The following is an 18411-nucleotide window of genomic DNA, read 5'->3' as shown; positions in this document are numbered from 1 at the left end:
GTGATGATGTCATGGAAGTTAGTTAGCTTAGCTGGAGTTAGTTAAGAATGTGGAACGGTAATAGTATAAGAGGTGAGAAACAGAAGGTTGTAGGGGTCTTTTGATGCATAATAAGAATTCATTCTCATTCATATCTTCTCCTCTCTAATTCCCATCTATCTCTCTTCTCTTCTTAATTCTCTTTCTCGAATGTTCTATCTCTCTCCCTGGTTACTCTATTCAATTCATTTCTTCATTGGTTACTAAGATCCTATCATGGTGTGAGTGATTTGTAACAAAAAGTTGTAACGTTTTAACTTTTAAGTATTAATATAACTTTTCTTATATTGATAAATTGGTTGTGTACTCTTCTTGTTTATGGTCAGATTTATTATAAAATATTTGATAAGATTTTTTTATTGAGTGCATCATTTTTCTCAAGAAAAAAAAAAATCTAAGCAAAAATTGAGTGCAACATTTTCATTGTTTTAGTAGAACTTTCAAACCGGAGAAACTCGACGTAGTGTAACCTGAGAGAGAGGGAACAAAGGAAAATGTAATCAATGGTTAGGAAGGATTTTCTTTGTCTCTACTTCCTACAGCTACATGTGATGTGATCATAGAATTTTGGTTTTTTTTTAGAACTCTTGTTCTTTCTAGCTAGTACAGGTTGTTTTTGGTCGGAACCCCCCCCCCCCCCCCCAAAAAAAAGGATGAAGTTGGTGAGATGGAAAATATCAGATTGAAATTCACTTCTAATTGGATTAATTATCCAAATATTTTTTTATTCTCCAATCAGCATAGGTTATGTCAATAAGTATTATAAAAATATATTGTATTTAATTTTTTTTTTTAAATACTAGATAGAAATTCTACTTTAGTATAATCTAAATGTATATGTATGTGAAACTCCCTCTTGAGAGAACATTCATTTTCCTTTAACTACACTGACAAGGTTACCTAGTAGTATTGCTTGTATTTACTATTCACGTGGTCATAATATTTATGTTGACTTGAGAGTAATGGTTCATCTTACAAAGAAAAGAAAGATCATATCCATATGACTATATGAGTAATGCTCAGAACACAATTTTGTGCACAACTTTGTGTCACAACTTACCACTATCTATATATAGTAGTTTTGAAAGAAATATCGATCTGATTTGACATTTATGTCATGGGTTGTAAGGATTAAGATAAGGTGTAATACATTCTCAATCATTAGTTGGGAATCCAAATTCCACTTGAATTCTTCCTTCTTCTTCTTTTTTTTTTTTCATTTTATAATAAAATTATACTTAGATTTTTTTTTTCTTCTTTCTGAATAAATACTTTATTTTCAATAAGAAGAGTCTTTAAGAATTTCTATTCAAAGCTTGAGCTAACACCAGGACAAGATGGAAATTGGGGGGGGGGGGGAATGAATATTTATCCTTAATTTGAAAAATATGTAGCAAAATGTCCATGTTTTGAAACTATTTAGTAAAATGCCCTATTTTAGAACTCAATTTTAATAAAATCAAGTTCTGTATAAAACCCGGTATCCTCAAAATCGAGTTCTATGTATATTTTTAAGTAAAACTCGACATTAGCAATATCGAGTTCTACTTAAATTTTCAAAAAAAAAAAAAAATTAAGTGGTAAAATATGCATAGAACTCGATTTGCTAGAAGGTGGGCAGAATAATTGCCTTCTCTACATTTAAAAAAAAAAAAAAATTGACGCATTAACAAAAGATTTGGTTAGGTTCAAAAATTCCACTTAGGTTCTAAATTCAAATAGTGGTTCAAAGTCATGTGTGGAAAAATTTAATATGATTATTTTGTAATGGAGTATAATTAAAATGCTATATTATATATTTTGTACTCTAAAAACTGAGCCTTTTGGCTGAATATTGCAAAAAATCAAGTTTATTTATAATATGAGCACTGTTCAACGTTATTTGGGAAAATGAGGAGATAAGAAAATTTCAATAATGGTGTTGCCAAAATTCTAAGAAAAAGTATGAGAGAGGAGAGAGAGAAAATTAAATTTTGGGAATGTAGTTACTGAAATTCCTGCCCAAAATGCAAGCTACCCAAATTAGAGGAGTACCCAAAATAGGAGGACTGCTCGAGAGGAAAAAAGGAATTGTGGCAACTAAGTTGCCAAAATTGTATGGGAGAGGAGAGAGAAAAATTTGAAAATATTTAATATTATTTATTGTTATTATTATTATATGACCACAAGCATTGTAATAAATTGTATCATTGTGGTCTCTTTTTAATCATTTTGACTTTGTTATTTTCAATAGTTACATCTATTACTTGGACAAAATATATTGTATAATATGTTTGTTAGTTGTCGGGGATGTTTTGTGACAAGGTCCAAAAATGTAAGATTAGCCCAAATCTCCCATTGGGTTCTTTAGAAGTGACTATTTGTGGAGAGTCAAACCCAAAATTCACAATGTATAGCAAACAAAGGCTAATGGTGCTTTAACAAGAGAAAAATGAAAATGCCATAATTGAAATACAAGAAAATGCAGAAAAAGTACACAGGTCTAAAACTTCAACCCACAGTCAGCGGGAAGAGGAAATTGAGAGAGGTTACGAGGAAGATAGGGAAGGTTCCCCTGTACCCATATTTCCACCTCTAAACTTTAGAATTATTAGAATGTTGACTAGCTGAATGGATTTTTGCTCTAAAATTTCAGACCTGAGGGTAGAACGTGGTTGGTTGGTTTTTTAGCTGAAGAGAGACTCTTGTTTTGAGATTGGGGTGTTGCTCTCAGAGTAAAACGTGATTTCCTCGTTTTGAATATGATTGGGGCCTTTTATATTAAGTTTGGGGTGCTCTAAGTGACTCGTTTTTGGTGTTAAGCAAGTAGTAATTTTCAGGTTTGCTTTTGTTTGGATAAAAGGAACGATTACTTTTATCATCATCAAGGGAAATTCTTGACTAAACCCTCATTGGCTCCCCATTTTCAGTTGTTTCAGACCATTGGAATGCTCACCTGAATGAGGGTTAGCAGTAGAAGTTGGCCAATGAGAGCCAACCATTTTTAAAGAAAAAAAAAAGGCTCGAGCAGAAACTTTGGGCCATAGTCAGCCAGAGCATGCATAATAGCTGTTTTAGGGTGGAAATTTAAGGTACAAGACCTTCTCCATGAGCCTGAGGTGCTACTAGTGTCCCTTACCCACTTGGTAGCACGCATGGACTGGGCTCACGCAAAAGTTCAGAAAGGAAACTGACTCATACCCTCCAAACCACACTTTCTCAATTTCCTTAATATATCGCATGGGCTTGGGCCATGCTTAAAAGAATAACTAAAATATAATACATGAATTGAGCTCGAGCTTGGTTGAATTGGGCTTGTAGAAAATGTGTCACGAAAATTGGTATCAACATTAGTTTATAATAAAGATAATAAAGATATGTATGTGTATTATTATTATTTTTTATTTAGTACAATAAATCATATATTTGTGTTTCTTTTGATTTCATTAAAGTTTAGTTGGTATAAAAAAATGTATTAAGTTTCTTGAATCATTACTTTATAGGGTGGTTATAGGTTGGAAAATAAAAATTAATTATATGTTTTGTCCTCTCCTCCAATTTCCAATAAAAATCAATTTTTTTTCTCTTTCCTCTTTCTTCTAATTTTTGGCAACTCCATTGCCACAAATTTTTTTTTCTCTACTCCAATTTCGGCAACTTGACTACCACAATTCTTATTAAATTTTCCCTCTCCTCTCCCCTACAATTTCGGCAACTTGGTTGCCACAATTCCGTTTTTCCTCTCAAGCATTCCTCTAATCTAGGCAGCTTGCATTTTGGGCAAGAATTTCGGTAACATCACTAAAATTCAATTTTATTTATCTCCCTCTGTCACGTCATTTCTCTTTTCTCTCTCATACTTTCTCTTAGAATTTCAGCAACACCATTGCCAAAATTTACTTATCTCCTCATTTTCCTAAATAACTTTAAACAATGCCCATATCACAAATAAACTTGATTTTTTGCAATATTCAGCCAAAAGACTCTTTCAAACTAGTATGTGTTATTTGAAATTGTCTTTTGAATTGTAACTTGTAAGTGTGGTGTGATGAAACATAGCATAGTTTGTTTTCGGGAATTATATATACTGATATATGTATGAGAACTCAAATTGTTACGTCTTCAAGACCATCCATCCAAAAAGAAAACGTTCGTAAAAAGAAAAATCAAACATGACTACAGAAAAAATAATTTCTAAAAAGGTAGTTTCAAAATTCATTAATAATTACAAACATAAGAGTCCAAGGAAAAATGCATTATCATCTAAGCCATTTGTTCAATTATATCCAAGAACAAAATTCTATATAAAAAAGTCAAATTATAATTCAATTACAAACAACAAAGATCAAACTAGAAAGTAGAAACCTCCCTATTCTTTAAAAAGAATAGAAGTGCTACATTCATAACATTTTCATAATATTTTCACAATAAATTATATGTAATAAGTTGTTATTGATTCTAATTTGAACCTATCACTAAAATTATAACTTGTAAGTGTGGTGTGATGAAACATAGCACAGTTTGTTTTCGGGAATTATATATACTGATATATGTATGAGAACTCAAATTGTAACGTCTTCAAGACCATCCATCCAAAAAGAAAAACGTTCGTAAAAAGAAAAATCAAACATGATTACAGAAAAAATAATTTCTAAAAAGGTAGTTTCAAAATTCATTAATAATTACAAACATAAGAGTCCAAGGAAAAATGCATTATCATCTAAGCCATTTGTTCAATTATATCCAAGAACAAAATTCTATATAAAAAAGTCAAATTATAATTCAATTACAAACAACAAATATCAAACTAGAAAGTAGAAACCTCTCTATTCTTTAAAAAGAATAAAAGTGCTACATTCACAACATTTTCATAATACTTTTACAATAAATTATATGTGATTAGTTGTTATTGATTCTGTGGGGCCAGAGAATTTGTAATCCCGACCCACTTTACATTAGGGCCTAAGGCCCAAGCCGAGGAGAGACATTGCCGAGGACGTACAACGAAAGTCCAAATGGCCTAGAGGTGTAGCCGAGGACGATCCTGTCCTCAGTATCCCAAAACTTAGAAGGAAATAATGGCACGCCATCAAAGGCAGCCCCCAGAGCGCTCCCAGAAGAAAGGGCGAATACAATGTAGGAGTGGTTCAAGGGAATGGCTGTCAATACTGCAATTAAGTACTCTACGCCTGATAGAGCCATGCTTTTCAGCTTTTACAACCACCCCCAACCACTTTGGATATGGGCTGACAAGACAAGTATCAGCCCTAAAAAGCGGAACCTACACGTGGACATATGAGAGAGGGGAAAAGCTAGTATAAAAAGAGGAGGAAGCAGCCAAAAAAAAAGGGGAGGCAAATCGTCTCTAGGGGAGGCAGATCGTCTCCAGGGGAGGCAGATCGTCTCTAGGGCCATTGAACCCTAAAGTAAAAAGAAAAGAACATGAAGCTCCTCGGATGAGGTCCAAGGACTGGAGCCACTCAAGCCGTGCCGAGGAGAAAGTCTTCTTAGATACGCTAGATTCACCTCCGTGCGATCATCGTGAATAGCATGACTAACTACTGTCCAATAACCAAGGCCTAGCCTTTTAGCCCATTCTTTACAAATTTATTGTTTGTGCCTTTAACGTTCGAACCCAACAAACCAATTTGGAGTCATTACAAATTGAGCCCTTACAGATTCTAATTTGAATCTATCACTAAAATTAATTTTTGCTCACCAATAATAATTTGTAACCTGCCACTTATGATTTATTATAAAAATGTTGTAAAAATCACATTTCTCTCTCTCTCTATAATAACTATAAAATACTTTTAATCTTTTCCTAGATAAAACTAGGCAAGTAGTGGATCTTATTTTAAATTTTCTTTGCTTTCATAGTTTTTTTCCCCAAAGCATGAAGGTCGGTTTGAGTGGCGTGGCCCCGTGGGGGTGGGGGGCTTCAAGGAGTAGTAGTAGATGTCAACCATTTAATTAAAAAAATATCTTGAAATAGTGGGCCCAACATAATTTAAAAAAAAAAAAAAAAAAAAAAACCAATTTTCATCATTTTATTCAGCACTAGAAGTATGCAGCACAAAAATCTAAAATCCTAGACCTCCACTAACCTTGTTCTCTTTCATATTTGAACTTTTTTATTGTTTCAATTTTCAGACTTTGAGTTTTGTTGTAAATCCAAACTTTAACTACTTAGAAGAATAAATGAAGAAATGTTGAATTCTAAATAATTTTTTAAAAGCATTCAAGACAATGGGACATGCATACAACTTTGCAAATATATTGCTATATTCTTAACATTTTTACATTGATTTATTTTCTGAATTGGATTAATTGTTATTAATTATGAATTTATTATTTTTGTATATTACTATATTCTTAATTAGATTAATTGTTATTAATTATGAATTAGTTATTTTTGCTACTTTATTTTAATGACTTCTTTTTGAAGGCTTGTCGTCTTTCCACATGTTAACAGTGTTAACCTGTTGGATGGTTGGGTTTTCCTTTGTGGGAATTGGGAAACATTTTTCTTTCCTTTTTTATTCTTTTCTTCACCATCTGTAGTCACATCTACTCGGTCCTTTTTTTTTTTTTTTTGGTTAAAGGGGAATACTGCATTAACTAGCCATAAAAGGCAAAGTGTTGGCTACAAGCCTTAAGGAGTACAGTCCAAGAGCATCAGAATTTAAAATAATACAAAGATCTTTCGAAATAGGAGTGTCCAAAACAACAAAATTCCCATCAAGGGTGCAGCCTCCTTTAGCAAGATAATCCGCACATCTATTCGCTTCCCGAAAGACATGGCTGACCCTGACTTGTTGGAACTGGCGAATGAGGAACTGATGCAAAATTGGAAAAATTTATCCCTTTTAGAACGGGAGGGACCTGGTTGTTGTCTGGCCAATGATTTTAGCTCTCAAGAATATATTATTGTAGCAAAAATTCTCATGAAACGAGCCCTCAATATTGATGCAATAGCAAGAACTTTCACACCTCTCTAGCGCTCTTAATGTGGATTTACGATTTGCAAGTTGAAGGAACACAAAGTCCTATTTATTTTCAGTGATGCTGCTGATGCTGAAAAGGTCCTCAACGCCGAGCCATGGAGTTTTGATAAAAAATTAGTCATCATGCAACGTTATGACAGGAGTAATGCTGAGGAAGATCTGAAATTTGATACGACAATGTTTTGGGTACAAGTTCATGGACTACCATCTCAATATATGAATGTCAAGGCCGCGGAGAAAATATGTGGAGTGCTCGGCAAGGTTGTTCACTCCGAAAATCTTGATGCAACTAAGGGAGGACATTTTGTGAGGATTAGGGTATCCCTAGATGTCACTCTTCCTCTATGCCGTGGTCTAATTATTTCACTGGAGAATGACAAGAAGATTTGGATAACTTTCAAGTATGAGTGCCTCCCCAATGTCTGTTATTGGTGTGGACGCTTGGAACCAGTGGAGTCAATTCCGTACCGTATCGGCCGGTATAGCCGGAATTTATTGTACCGGCAGGTAAACCGGTACAGAAACACCCATGATTCGTACTGCTTAAAATACCGGTCTTTACCGGACTATACCGGACGTACCGCTGAATATCGGACATCTCGGCCGAAAAATGGATACCGGGCGGTACTAAAAACTTGAAGAAAATGGAAAAAGTTAGCAGCATAAAGCTCACGATGCCGTCTTCACTGGTTGTTTTCCCATGTTGTCGGCCATTCCCCCAGCCTTCCTCCTTATGTTTTATCCAGACGCTGCTCTTTCTTCTTCTTCTTCTTCTTCTTCTTCTTTTGCTTTTTCTTCTTCTTGTTCAGTTTTGACCGAGACTGTTCTTCTTGTGCCTTCTGTTTTAGTTGTGTGTGGCTCTTGTTTTTTTTTTTTTTTTTTTTTTTTTTTAAGAATCAGTGTGTGGCTCTTGTTTAATTGTTTTGTGTGAGTTTTAGTTGTGTGTGTGGCTCTTGTTTTGTGTAAGTTCTGACACCCATGTGAACTCTAATAAGTTCAAATTTCAAATATACTTGACTTTTAGGCTGGCTACCACTCATATTTGGTAAGCAATTTTATTTTTTATTTTTTTAATAATTAATATCATATTTTTATCACTCATATTTGGTAAGCAATTTTATTTTTTATTTTTTTAATAATTAAGATCATATTTTTATCTTTTTATTATTATTACAATCTAGTATATCAGGTTATATTAATGGGTTGATATTTGAGCAAGAAATAATCATATTAAAAATAAGCAATTAATTTAGAAAAATATGCTATTATAAATTTAAGGATTCTTATATAGATTTATAAATAATTCTAAATAAATAATACGTATGTCTATATATATATATATATATATATATAAAATAATAGCGATAAACCCGAAACGGTACACCGATATTGACCGATATCCGAAATATATCGTACCGCTGGCCAAATCGGTACAACCTCCGATACGGTATTGACTCCTTCGCTTGGAACACGATGACAAAGATTGTGACCTCTGGCTTGAGAGTGAGGGAAGCTTAACCAATAATCAAAAGCAATTTGGGCCTAGCCTCCGTGCACCACCTTTTGTTTCGTCGAGAAGAAATGCGGTTTCCGTTCCAGGCTTCTACAAATCGAATAAAGCTTCGTCTTCAAATTTCAGTGAACGATGAAATAACGGTGGAGGAATCCCAGTGGTCACAAGTAACAAACATACACAGGCTGAGTCTGTAACGACAGAAATGTTATGGACTGAAAAGCCTGGATAGGTCACTAAGGGACACGTAAGGGAGGATGCAATTATTTCAGAAATTCCAAACGTAAAGACAGACATGCAAAATTCAATGGATTTCGTAATCAATGACCTAACAATCCCTAATTACTCGACTACTCATTATTATCGTGATCAATTGACAGCTATCTTAACCGATATTTCCAAAGTAAGCAGCAAAGAGATTGAGGTGGAATTAAACACTATTGATCCTAATCAATGCTTGGCCAACCCTAGGCAAGCGATCAATGACCTAGGTGTTGAGAAGGGGTCATGTGAGAAGCATGAGGAAGTTAAGCCGTGTCCTTTACCATAACAAAAAAAGAAAATCACGTGGATCAAGCAGTGGCGACTCTAGGAAATTTTTTCAGGGTGTTCCTCAATAAGCATAAATTACACAATCTAATAAAAAGAAAATTTTATATATTGACAACAACAACAATCAAAAAATATACAAATACATAGAATTTACAATTGCCTTCTACGAGTTTTCATATTTTGAAATCGTTGCATAATAGTCTCATTATCAATGCTACAAGCTACATTATTTTCAATATACACAACTAAGCAATCATTCATCCATTGATCTCCCATTCGATTGCGCAGTTCATTCTTTACATATTTCATTGCTGAAAAACTTCTTTCTACTGTTGCAGTAGCAACTGGAAGGGTCAAAGCTAGCTTCACTAGCAAATAGACTAATGGATAAGTCTCGTGTTTTCTTGTGCTCACTAACTTTTCAGCAAGTTCACTAACTCCTTGAAGCCTAAAAAGAAGTCATTACTGCGCATATCAAAAATATAATTCTGCAGTTGAGAGTCAAGTGCCAAAATATATGCCCCAAGAAAATCAGAGGGATAGAACTTAGCTAGACGTATCAACTTTTCCTTATCGAAAGCCACAAATGAATTACTTGGATTCAAGCAAGCCATACAAAGTAGCAAATCGGTATTCGCCTAAGAAAAACGGTTGTTAAGCTCTTGAAGTTGCATATCTATGACTGTGTAGAATAGCTCAACACGATAATGATGAAAATTTGTATTTTGTTGGGTGTTGCGTTCCGGCCTCCCACTAACTACAAATATCGCTTCCATGTCCAAGATAGGAATATCATGTGAGGTACAAAATAAAGATACTTCAGCCAATAAAGATGCCCATCCATCATCTCTCATCACTTGCAACCGTTGCTTAGACACTTTAACAAGATCCATAGCATTTACTATATCTTGATTTTTTTTTTTTTTTTTTTTGTAATGCTATTGACAACTCATTTGTGATCCCTAAAATATTTTTCATCAAGTGTAGAGCAAAGACAAATTCAAAAGAAAGAATTGACCTCATAATAGATCGAGCTTCAACTTTTTGGTCGGAGAGGCCATCTTCTTCAATAATCTCTAGTACATCAATAACAGCAGAGAACATCAAAATCAAACTGAGAATGGTCCCATAATATGATCCCCAACGTGTATCACCAGGACGTTTAAGATTTGTCTCTTAATTCAAACCTTGCCCACTTCTACGTACACCATTCTCTAAATCTTCTTTAATTTTGGCAAATTGTGTATCTCGAAGAGCATCTCGTCTCTTACAAGAGCCTCCAACAACAGTTACTAAATTACTAACCACATAAAAAAATTCTGCAATGTTAATGCGATTTTTAGCAACAGCAACAAGTGTCAGTTGAAATTGATGAGCAAAACAATGGACATAAAATGCTGACTTGTTCTCTTTCAAAATTAAAGTTTTGAGACCATTGATATCACCTTGCATATTACTAGCCCCGTTATAACCTTGCCCACGTAGGTTCGATAAACTCAAATTATGTTCACAAAGTAAACATTCAATAGCATGCTTGAGTGACAAAGCGGTAGTACTTGCTACATGTACAATACCAAGGAATCGCTCTATAATAATTCCTTCTTTGTTCACATAACGAAGAACGAGGGCCATTTGTTCTTTCACTGAGATATCACGTGACTCATCAACTAATATTGAAAAGAACCCATTGTCAAGATCCTTGATGATGGCTTTGGATGTTTCACGTGCAATTGCATTCACAATATCTTTTTGAATGTCAGGGTGGGTAAGCTTGCAATTTTTCGGAGCTTTTTGCAACACTTCATTGATAGATTCATTGTGATCCCCCAAAAATTGTACAAGCTCAAGGAAATTTCCTTTATCACTTGAACCTTGAGATTCATCGTGACCACGAAAAGCTAATCCCCGGCATAAAAGGAATCTTATGCAATCAACTATTGCATTTAATTGAATCCGATAGTTAATTTTATCTTGATTTGATTGCTTAACAAAAACATTTTGAATGTGTTGCTTTTCCTTTAACAAATCATTACTCTTCTGGACAGCTTGGTAATGAGCACTATTAACTCCTCCAACATGAGAATTTAACTTATCTTTCTGATTCCAAAGTTTGAATCCCTTCGTTACAGAAGTGTCACCTCCCCCTTGCTTACCAACATCTTGCCCAAATAGGTAGCAATAAAAACAGAATACTGCTTCTTTGTCTATACTATATTCCAACCAGTATCTATCTTTATACCATTTGGATAAAAATCGACGGGACTTTCCAGAAAAATAAGATATAGGGTAATCATCACTGTGTAAAACAGGTTGACAATGGCCTTTTGTTAAATAATATCTTCTTATTTCATCATGATGAATAGGATGATAAGATGATATTTTTTCTCGTAGCCCAGGATCTGAAGGAAGATTCTCTAAGTTAAAGTCAACACGAATTCGCTTAGAAGATGAAGATGAATCTTGTGTAGGAGCTGAATCTTGGGTACGTGGTTTTCTTATCAAATATTTGTCCATAATTCTAGCAAAAGAATAAACAAAAAACTATAAGTTTATTTGAAATATTAATAAAATTATTAATTATTGTTATTTAGTTGTTTTATTAATTTGTTTGTCTTTTATAAACTATAATTTGTTACATTATTGTTTCATTAATTATAAAATTATTAATTATTATTTAGCCTAACATAATTTAATTTATTTGTCTTTTATAATGTATTGATTAATTATACTGTTTTAATTATTGTTATTTAGCGTAACAATAAACTATATTACTTTAATTTATTTGTTATTAATTATATTACTTTAATTTGTTATATTGTTTAGCACATTACACTAAAAGAGCTAAACATTATACATCTCACGTGCAGCATAATAAAAGCAATGTAATGTGCAACACATTACACTGCTTTAATTATTATTTACTACCCGGCCCCATGTGCCCACTGCCCATCAGCCCATTTATCCCTACCCCACTCAATAGACAAGCACAAATCATCCCCCAATCACAACCTGCCAATCAGAAAATTTCACAATCACAATACATATTACTAATCAGCAACACACACTGAGTCACTGCCCAACAGACAAAAGCAACGAATAAAGCTATAAGATAAAGCCAAAAAGACAAACAAAAAGCAAAATAAAGTTAAAAGTAAAGATTGGTTCCAAAAAAAAAAAAAAAAAAAAAAAAGGGAAAGAGTAAAGATTCAGCAGCCCAGCCAATCAGAGTATTACAGTTCAAAAGAGAGAGAAAGAGAGTTACTGACTTAAAGACTAGAATAAAGAGAGAGAGAGGCATCAGACTTTTTCATTTCATGGTTTTCATTTCAGTGAGAGAGAGAGAGAGAGAGAGAGAGAGAGAGAGAGAGTTAGAGAGAAAAAGGGAGAGAAATACCTTGAGGCCGACTGGGCCCTGGCGAAGCACCGGAGCAACTGAGACGGTGAGACCATTCTGATCTGCGACGACGGGCAAGCGACGACGGGCCAGTGACGAGCGACGACGGCGGGCAAAGAGCGACGACGACGGGCGAGCGAGGGACGACGACTAGACGAGGAGCGGCGGAGGTCACGGAGCGAGCTGCGCCTACGAGCAGTGGCGGCGCCACCGTGGGTTTGGTTTGCTCTGGGTTTGGGGTTTCTTTTTTGCTTTGTATTTTGTTTCTCTTTTGCTCTGTATTTGGTTTCTTTTTTTTTTTGATAAACGCCTCTGTATTGCAGTGTTGGGTAATGGGGTTTGATTTGCTTTTGCTTTGTATAGAGTATAGACTGTCTTGATCTTTGCCAACGACGTGACCGTGGTTTGATTTTTGATTTGCTCTGTTATTTTTTTTTTTTTGGTGAGAATCCATGGGTTTGCTACCTCCATATTATGTTGGGCTTTCCGGGTTTGCCGTGGGCTTGGCTTGCTGTGGGCAGTGGGCTTGGCTCTGTTAACAATTTTTTTTTTTTTTTTTTTTTTGCTTGAAAGTAGGACAGATAAATTTTTTTTTAATTATTTAATTTGAGGGTATTCCTAATTTTTTGATTGAGGGTGTTCCTAATTTTGGGATGAGGGTGTTCCTCGCATAGATTAAATATAATTTTTTTTTTTAAATTTTTTTTCAGGTCAGGGTGTACCTGGGAACACCCTGACCTGTACGTGGCGCCGCCACTGGGATCAAGAAAGTGAGGGACAACCCAGGCAGCCATATTCAACAAAACTCACGCAACAATGAGAGAGGCAAAACAGTGTTCTCGCAAGTTGGTGATCTCTCTGTACTTCCAAGCAAGAAGAAATAGGTTGTGGAGAGAGATAAGGACTTAATTTTATCAGTGGTGGAGGCTGTTGAGCAACCCCGCCAAGGGCCATAAATTGCTTAGTGTGGAACTGTCGTGGGCTTGGGAACTTACGTATAAGGAAGGTGCTTGGTGATATAATTCAAGCAAAAGATCCCTTTGTCGTGTTTATAGCCGAAACATGGGCAGACGAAGCTAGGCTAAACTCAGTTTTTCACAACATTGATTTTGACCATAATTGGGTGGTTCCTAGAGAGGGTCGTAGGGGTGGACTCGTATTGTTTTGGAAGGACTCAGTTAATCTTACTATTAAGGATTCATCAAGATATTTTATTGATACTTGTATTGATAAAAATTCTGATAATGCCTGGCAGTTTACTGGTTTTTATGGGGAGCTAGAGACTTCAAGAAGGTTTGAAGCTTGGGATTGTTTACGAAGATTGAAACGTAGCTCGAATATTCCTTGGCTGTGTGCCGAGAACTTCAATGAACTTTTGAGCCAAGATGAAAAATTGGGAGGAGCCTTATGTAATCACTAGCAGATGCAGTTGTTTAGGGATGCAATTGATGAATGTGGATTCATGGACCTAGGCTTTATTGGGTCAAAATTTGCGTGGAGTAAACATTTTAGGAACGACAACTCAATTTGGGAAAGACTTGATAAGGGATTGGCCACCAACAACTGGTTCCTTAAGTTCCCAGGTACACGAGTTCATCATTTACAATGTCATTTATCAAACCACTCTCCATTATTCATTAACCTTTTAGGTCATGAAACTTTGCCAAGGAAAAAAAATTTTGGTTTGAAGAAATGTGGTTATCTAATTCTCGATATGCTGAGACAATTGAGGCCTCATGAAATTCCGGTTTATATGATATGGGAGATGGGGAGATCCTTAAAAAAGTGGAGAAGTGTGGAAGGGATTTGACAAGATGGAACTGGGATGTCTTTGGGAATGTCAGGAAAGAATTGGAGGTTAAAAAAAAAAAAAATTATTGCTCCAAGCCGAGAGGGAGGCAGTGAGTAGTGGGGCGAATTGCAAAGTTAGAGAGCTGAAAGCTGAAGTAAATATTCTCCTTGATAGGGAAGCCAGGTTATGGAGTCAAAGATCTAGGATTTTCTAGTTGAAGAATGGAGATTATAACACAAATTTTTTTCACAGCAAGGCTACTATGAGGCACAGAAAAAAATATTATTAAGGGAATTTTTGATGAATCAAATTCATGGCATGATCAACAAGATGAAATTTCGGGTGTTTTGTTAAAATACTATCAGGAACTATTCTCGATGTCCAATCTGGTTTCCTCTAATGCTACGCTTACCTATGTCCCACATGTAATTACCGAGGACATGAACAATATGTTGATGGGGGAGTTTTTGGAGGGTGAATTTAAGATGGCACTGAAGCAGATGGCGCCACTTAAGGCACTTGGACTAGATGAGATGCCTCCCTTTTTTATCAGCACTTTTGGCAGGTGGTCGATTAGGATGTGATCAACTCTATTCTCTCTTGGCTCAATTCAGGTACTCTTCCCCATCCCATAAACCACACTTTCATTGCTCTCATTCCTAAAATAAAAAATCCTAAATATGTTCATCAATATAGGCCAATTAGCTTTTGTAATGTCCTATATAAAGTCTTTTCAAAAGTCCTTGATAATAGACTGGAAAAAAAAAAAAAAAAAAAAATCATGCCCAACATTATAACAAAACACCAATCAGCCTTTACAAAAAATTGCCTTATATCCGACAATATCCTTAATGCCTTTGAAACCCTTCATTGCATGCAGTCACATAAGTCAAGCGAAAATGGGTATATGGCTATGAAATTAGACATGAGTAAGGCTTATGACCGAATGGAGTGGTGTTTTCTGGAAGATCTAATAAGGAGGTTGAGATTTAATGAAAGATGGATAGGGTTGATTATGGTGTGTATCAAAATAGTCTTATATTCTATCCTTGTTAATGGTGATCCAAAGTGATTGATTCATCCTACTAGGGGCATAAGACAAGGGGATCCTTTGTCTCCTTTTCTCTTCCTCCTTTGTACGGAAGCACTACATGGTCTCTTCTCAAATGCTGCAAGTAGTGGGGAAATCAATGGTTTTTCTTTTTGTCGAAGGGGCCTAAAACTAACCCATTTGTTGTTTGCAAATAACAGTATGTTAATTTGCAGGTCCATAATTGAGGAGTGCGAAAATATACTCAATATCTTGGAAATCTATGAAAGTGCTTCAAGCCAAAAGGTGAATAAAAATAAGACGGCTTTGTTCTTTAGTAGATCCACTATGGAGAGTGTTTGTCTTGCCATCAAGCATAGATTGGGTCTACAAGAAATTGCTCAATATGATAAATATCTTGGTCTTCCATCTATGGTTGGAAAGGGAAAAAAGGAGAGCTTCAATTATATAAAAGTAAGAATTTCAAAAAAATTGCAAGGATGGGAAGAAAAGTTACTATCACAAGCCAGTTGTGAAGTCTTAATTAAATCTGTTATCCAAGTCATTCCAACCTTCACTATGGGATGTTTCAAATTACCCATTGGTTTATGTAATGAAATTGAGACTCTCATCAGGAAATTTTGGTGGGGACAACATGGTGAAAGAAAGAAGATTCATTGGCTACAATGGGATGAGTTGACAAAATCCAAGTTGGTAGGAGGTACGGGTTTCTGACATGTTGCTATATTTAATGATTCCCTATTGGCTAAACAAGCTTGGAGATTGCTACATAATAAGGATTCTCTTTTTTACAAAGTCTTCAAAGCATGTTTTTTTTTCCCAAATGGCTTGATTATGGAGGCAAAAGACTCAAGATCGGGATCCTATGCATGGAGTATTCTAAAAGAAAGGGATGTTATCCAAAGGGGTGCCTGATGGCGGATTGGGGATGGTAAAAAAGTGAAGATATGGTAGAATCATTGGCTCCCTAGGAAGCATCCCCCCACAAGTTTGCTCTCCTATGGTTGCCTCTTTGGAGGAAGCGACTGTTGATCAACTTCTTGATGAATCAAAAAGAGTGGAACAAGGATATCATTGATGGGATTTTTGCACCAGAGGAGGCCGAGTTAATTTATAGAATACCATTATCTGCGACTGCATCAGAGGATAGTATATTCTGGCCATTAACACAGGATGGGACTTACACAAACAAGACCGGATACAGGTTCTTGAAGGAAGAGTCGGAGCATGAAGGTATGGATGTGGAGAAGATGGAACTAAAGAGAAGTATTTGGTCGATGCAGGTGCCAAACAAAGTAAAAAACTTTGTGTGGAGAGCATGCCGCAACTCTCTGCCAACGAAGACAAACCTGGTGCACCGTAAAATCATCGACTCACCCATCTGTGATTGTTGCCAGCAATGCCCAGAAACGCTCCGTCATTCACTTTGGTCATGCCGTGATCTGGAGGTGGTTTGGGATGAGGAGGAATTATGGGATTTCCATTAGAGATCATGGTTTAATGATTTCTCAGAGTTGGCTGCACGGATACTCAAGGAGCGAAAGCATCCAGAGTTGTTTGCAACGGTTGTGTGGTCGATACGGCAACAGCAGAATCAGGTCAGACTACGACAGAGTGGCTGTGCTCTCCGTCAAATTCCTCAGATGTCAAAGGATCGGGTTGAGGAGTTTCTTGCAGTGCAGACACCACAAATTCCTCCACGAGTTCCTCAAAGGTGTCGCTGGAGTCCACCTCCTCCTGGGTTCGTGAAGATCAACGTCGACGGTGCGGTTTTTTCCGATACAAACTCTGCAGGTGTGGGTACTGTTATTCGGAACAGAGAGGGTCTCGTGATGGCCTCTCAAACCCGAAGGTTCTCCCATGCCTATAGCCCTGTAGTCATCGAGGCTTTGGCTGCTCTTCACGGTCTTCAACTAGCGCGGGACCTTGGCTTCACTAATGCTGTCCTGGAAGGTGACTTTCTACAGATTATGTCGGCCCTACAAAGCGGATGTGAAGTTCTTTCGCCTGCTGGTCTGTTCATTGATGAGGCTCGGCATAGTTCACAATTTTTTCAAAAATTACTTTACTCACATGTTAGTCAAGAAGGTAATAAGGTTGCTCATTATCGGCATGATCTGTTTCAAACATTTCTGATTTTGTGGTGTGGACAGAGATTGCTCCATTTACAGTTTATGATTTAGTTCTGAATGATTCAGCCAATTTACCTTAATAAAAGCTAAGCAAGTTGGTTTCTCCAAAAAAAATAAAAATAAATAATTTACAGACTTTTTTACAAATAGCTAATGAGGTGAATGATTATTAGTAAATAAATCAATGATATTAATAGTGAGTTTAAATAAATAAATAAATTGAAGTTTACATTTATTATATTAATTATTAGATTGTATATGGCCATTAACATATAATTTTTTATTTAAATCTTTATTATTGATGGATTTTATTAGATTAATTTTACTTTCAATTTTTTCTTTTAATCTTGCTTTGCTTGAGTTGAAATCCTCGCTTTGCCACTAGTTGACGTGGTTAACAGTTATATTTTTTTTTTCCGAAGAAATTAACAGTGATATTTAAATATAAATATTGATGCAATCTAAGATGCCATATGACCTTAAACAAAAACAAACAAAAAAAATTTAAAAACCTCTTGCCCATTTAAAACTCACATGTAAGCACGGGAGGTAAGTGAATTAGGATCTGACATCTGCAATAACATCCTGGATCAATTTTCAGCATTTTATATATGCATAACTTAACATATATTTAACACCCTTGGCTTGATTTAGATTTAAGAGGAAGCATGCTCTCCAATGCTGGTTTATAGACAATGATCATTGTTATACGGAAAGTAATCCCATTGCTTTGGAGAACTAGAACCGCATGTATTTGGTTGTTTTTATTTTTTTGGTAAGTAATTAGAACCGCATGCTCTTACATGAAACCTGATTTTCCAATTATTTCAGAACTTATTAAAGGATGTACGGCACTTAGTCTTTCTCAGGACTACCAATCAAATAGAACATTTAGTACTCTGGAGCATATAACCAACTTCTAATCAGACATTGTTGACATCAATAACAGATA

At 35.6% G+C, this 18411-nt stretch overlaps 1 protein-coding gene across 1 annotated transcript; it reads right to left on the bottom strand.

Moving 5' to 3' along the window:
• Positions 1-8550: 8550 nt before the first annotated feature.
• LOC126708169 (uncharacterized) lies at positions 8551-13278 on the bottom strand. Its single transcript, XM_050407976.1, has 5 exons — positions 13207-13278; positions 10278-11352; positions 10109-10166; positions 9391-9538; positions 8551-8628 (listed from the first exon to the last, which is right to left on the bottom strand). The coding sequence occupies exons 1-5, from the start codon at positions 13276-13278 to the stop codon at positions 8551-8553; spliced, it is 1431 nt and encodes a 476-aa protein (XP_050263933.1).
• Between the last annotated feature and the right edge of the window lie 5133 nt (positions 13279-18411).

This window comes from Quercus robur, chromosome 12 (assembly GCF_932294415.1).
Source record: "Quercus robur chromosome 12, dhQueRobu3.1, whole genome shotgun sequence".
NCBI lineage: Eukaryota > Viridiplantae > Streptophyta > Magnoliopsida > Fagales > Fagaceae > Quercus > Quercus robur.
This window is presented reverse-complemented; position numbering and strand designations above follow the sequence as displayed.

Bases quoted from the DNA above. Each gene is read 5' to 3' on its own strand.
- LOC126708169 (XM_050407976.1), bottom strand. From the start codon at position 13,278: ATGGCTGCCTGGGTTGTCCCTCACTTTCTTGATCCCAGTGGCGGCGCC. The intron at 10,167-10,277 runs GTTTGAATTAAG...TTGATGTACTAG, and splicing joins TGTACGTAGAAGTGGGCAAG to AGATTATTGAAGAAGATGGC. The intron at 9,539-10,108 runs GTCAATTCTTTC...ACTTCTTTTTAG, and splicing joins GAAGCTCGATCTATTATGAG to GCTTCAAGGAGTTAGTGAAC.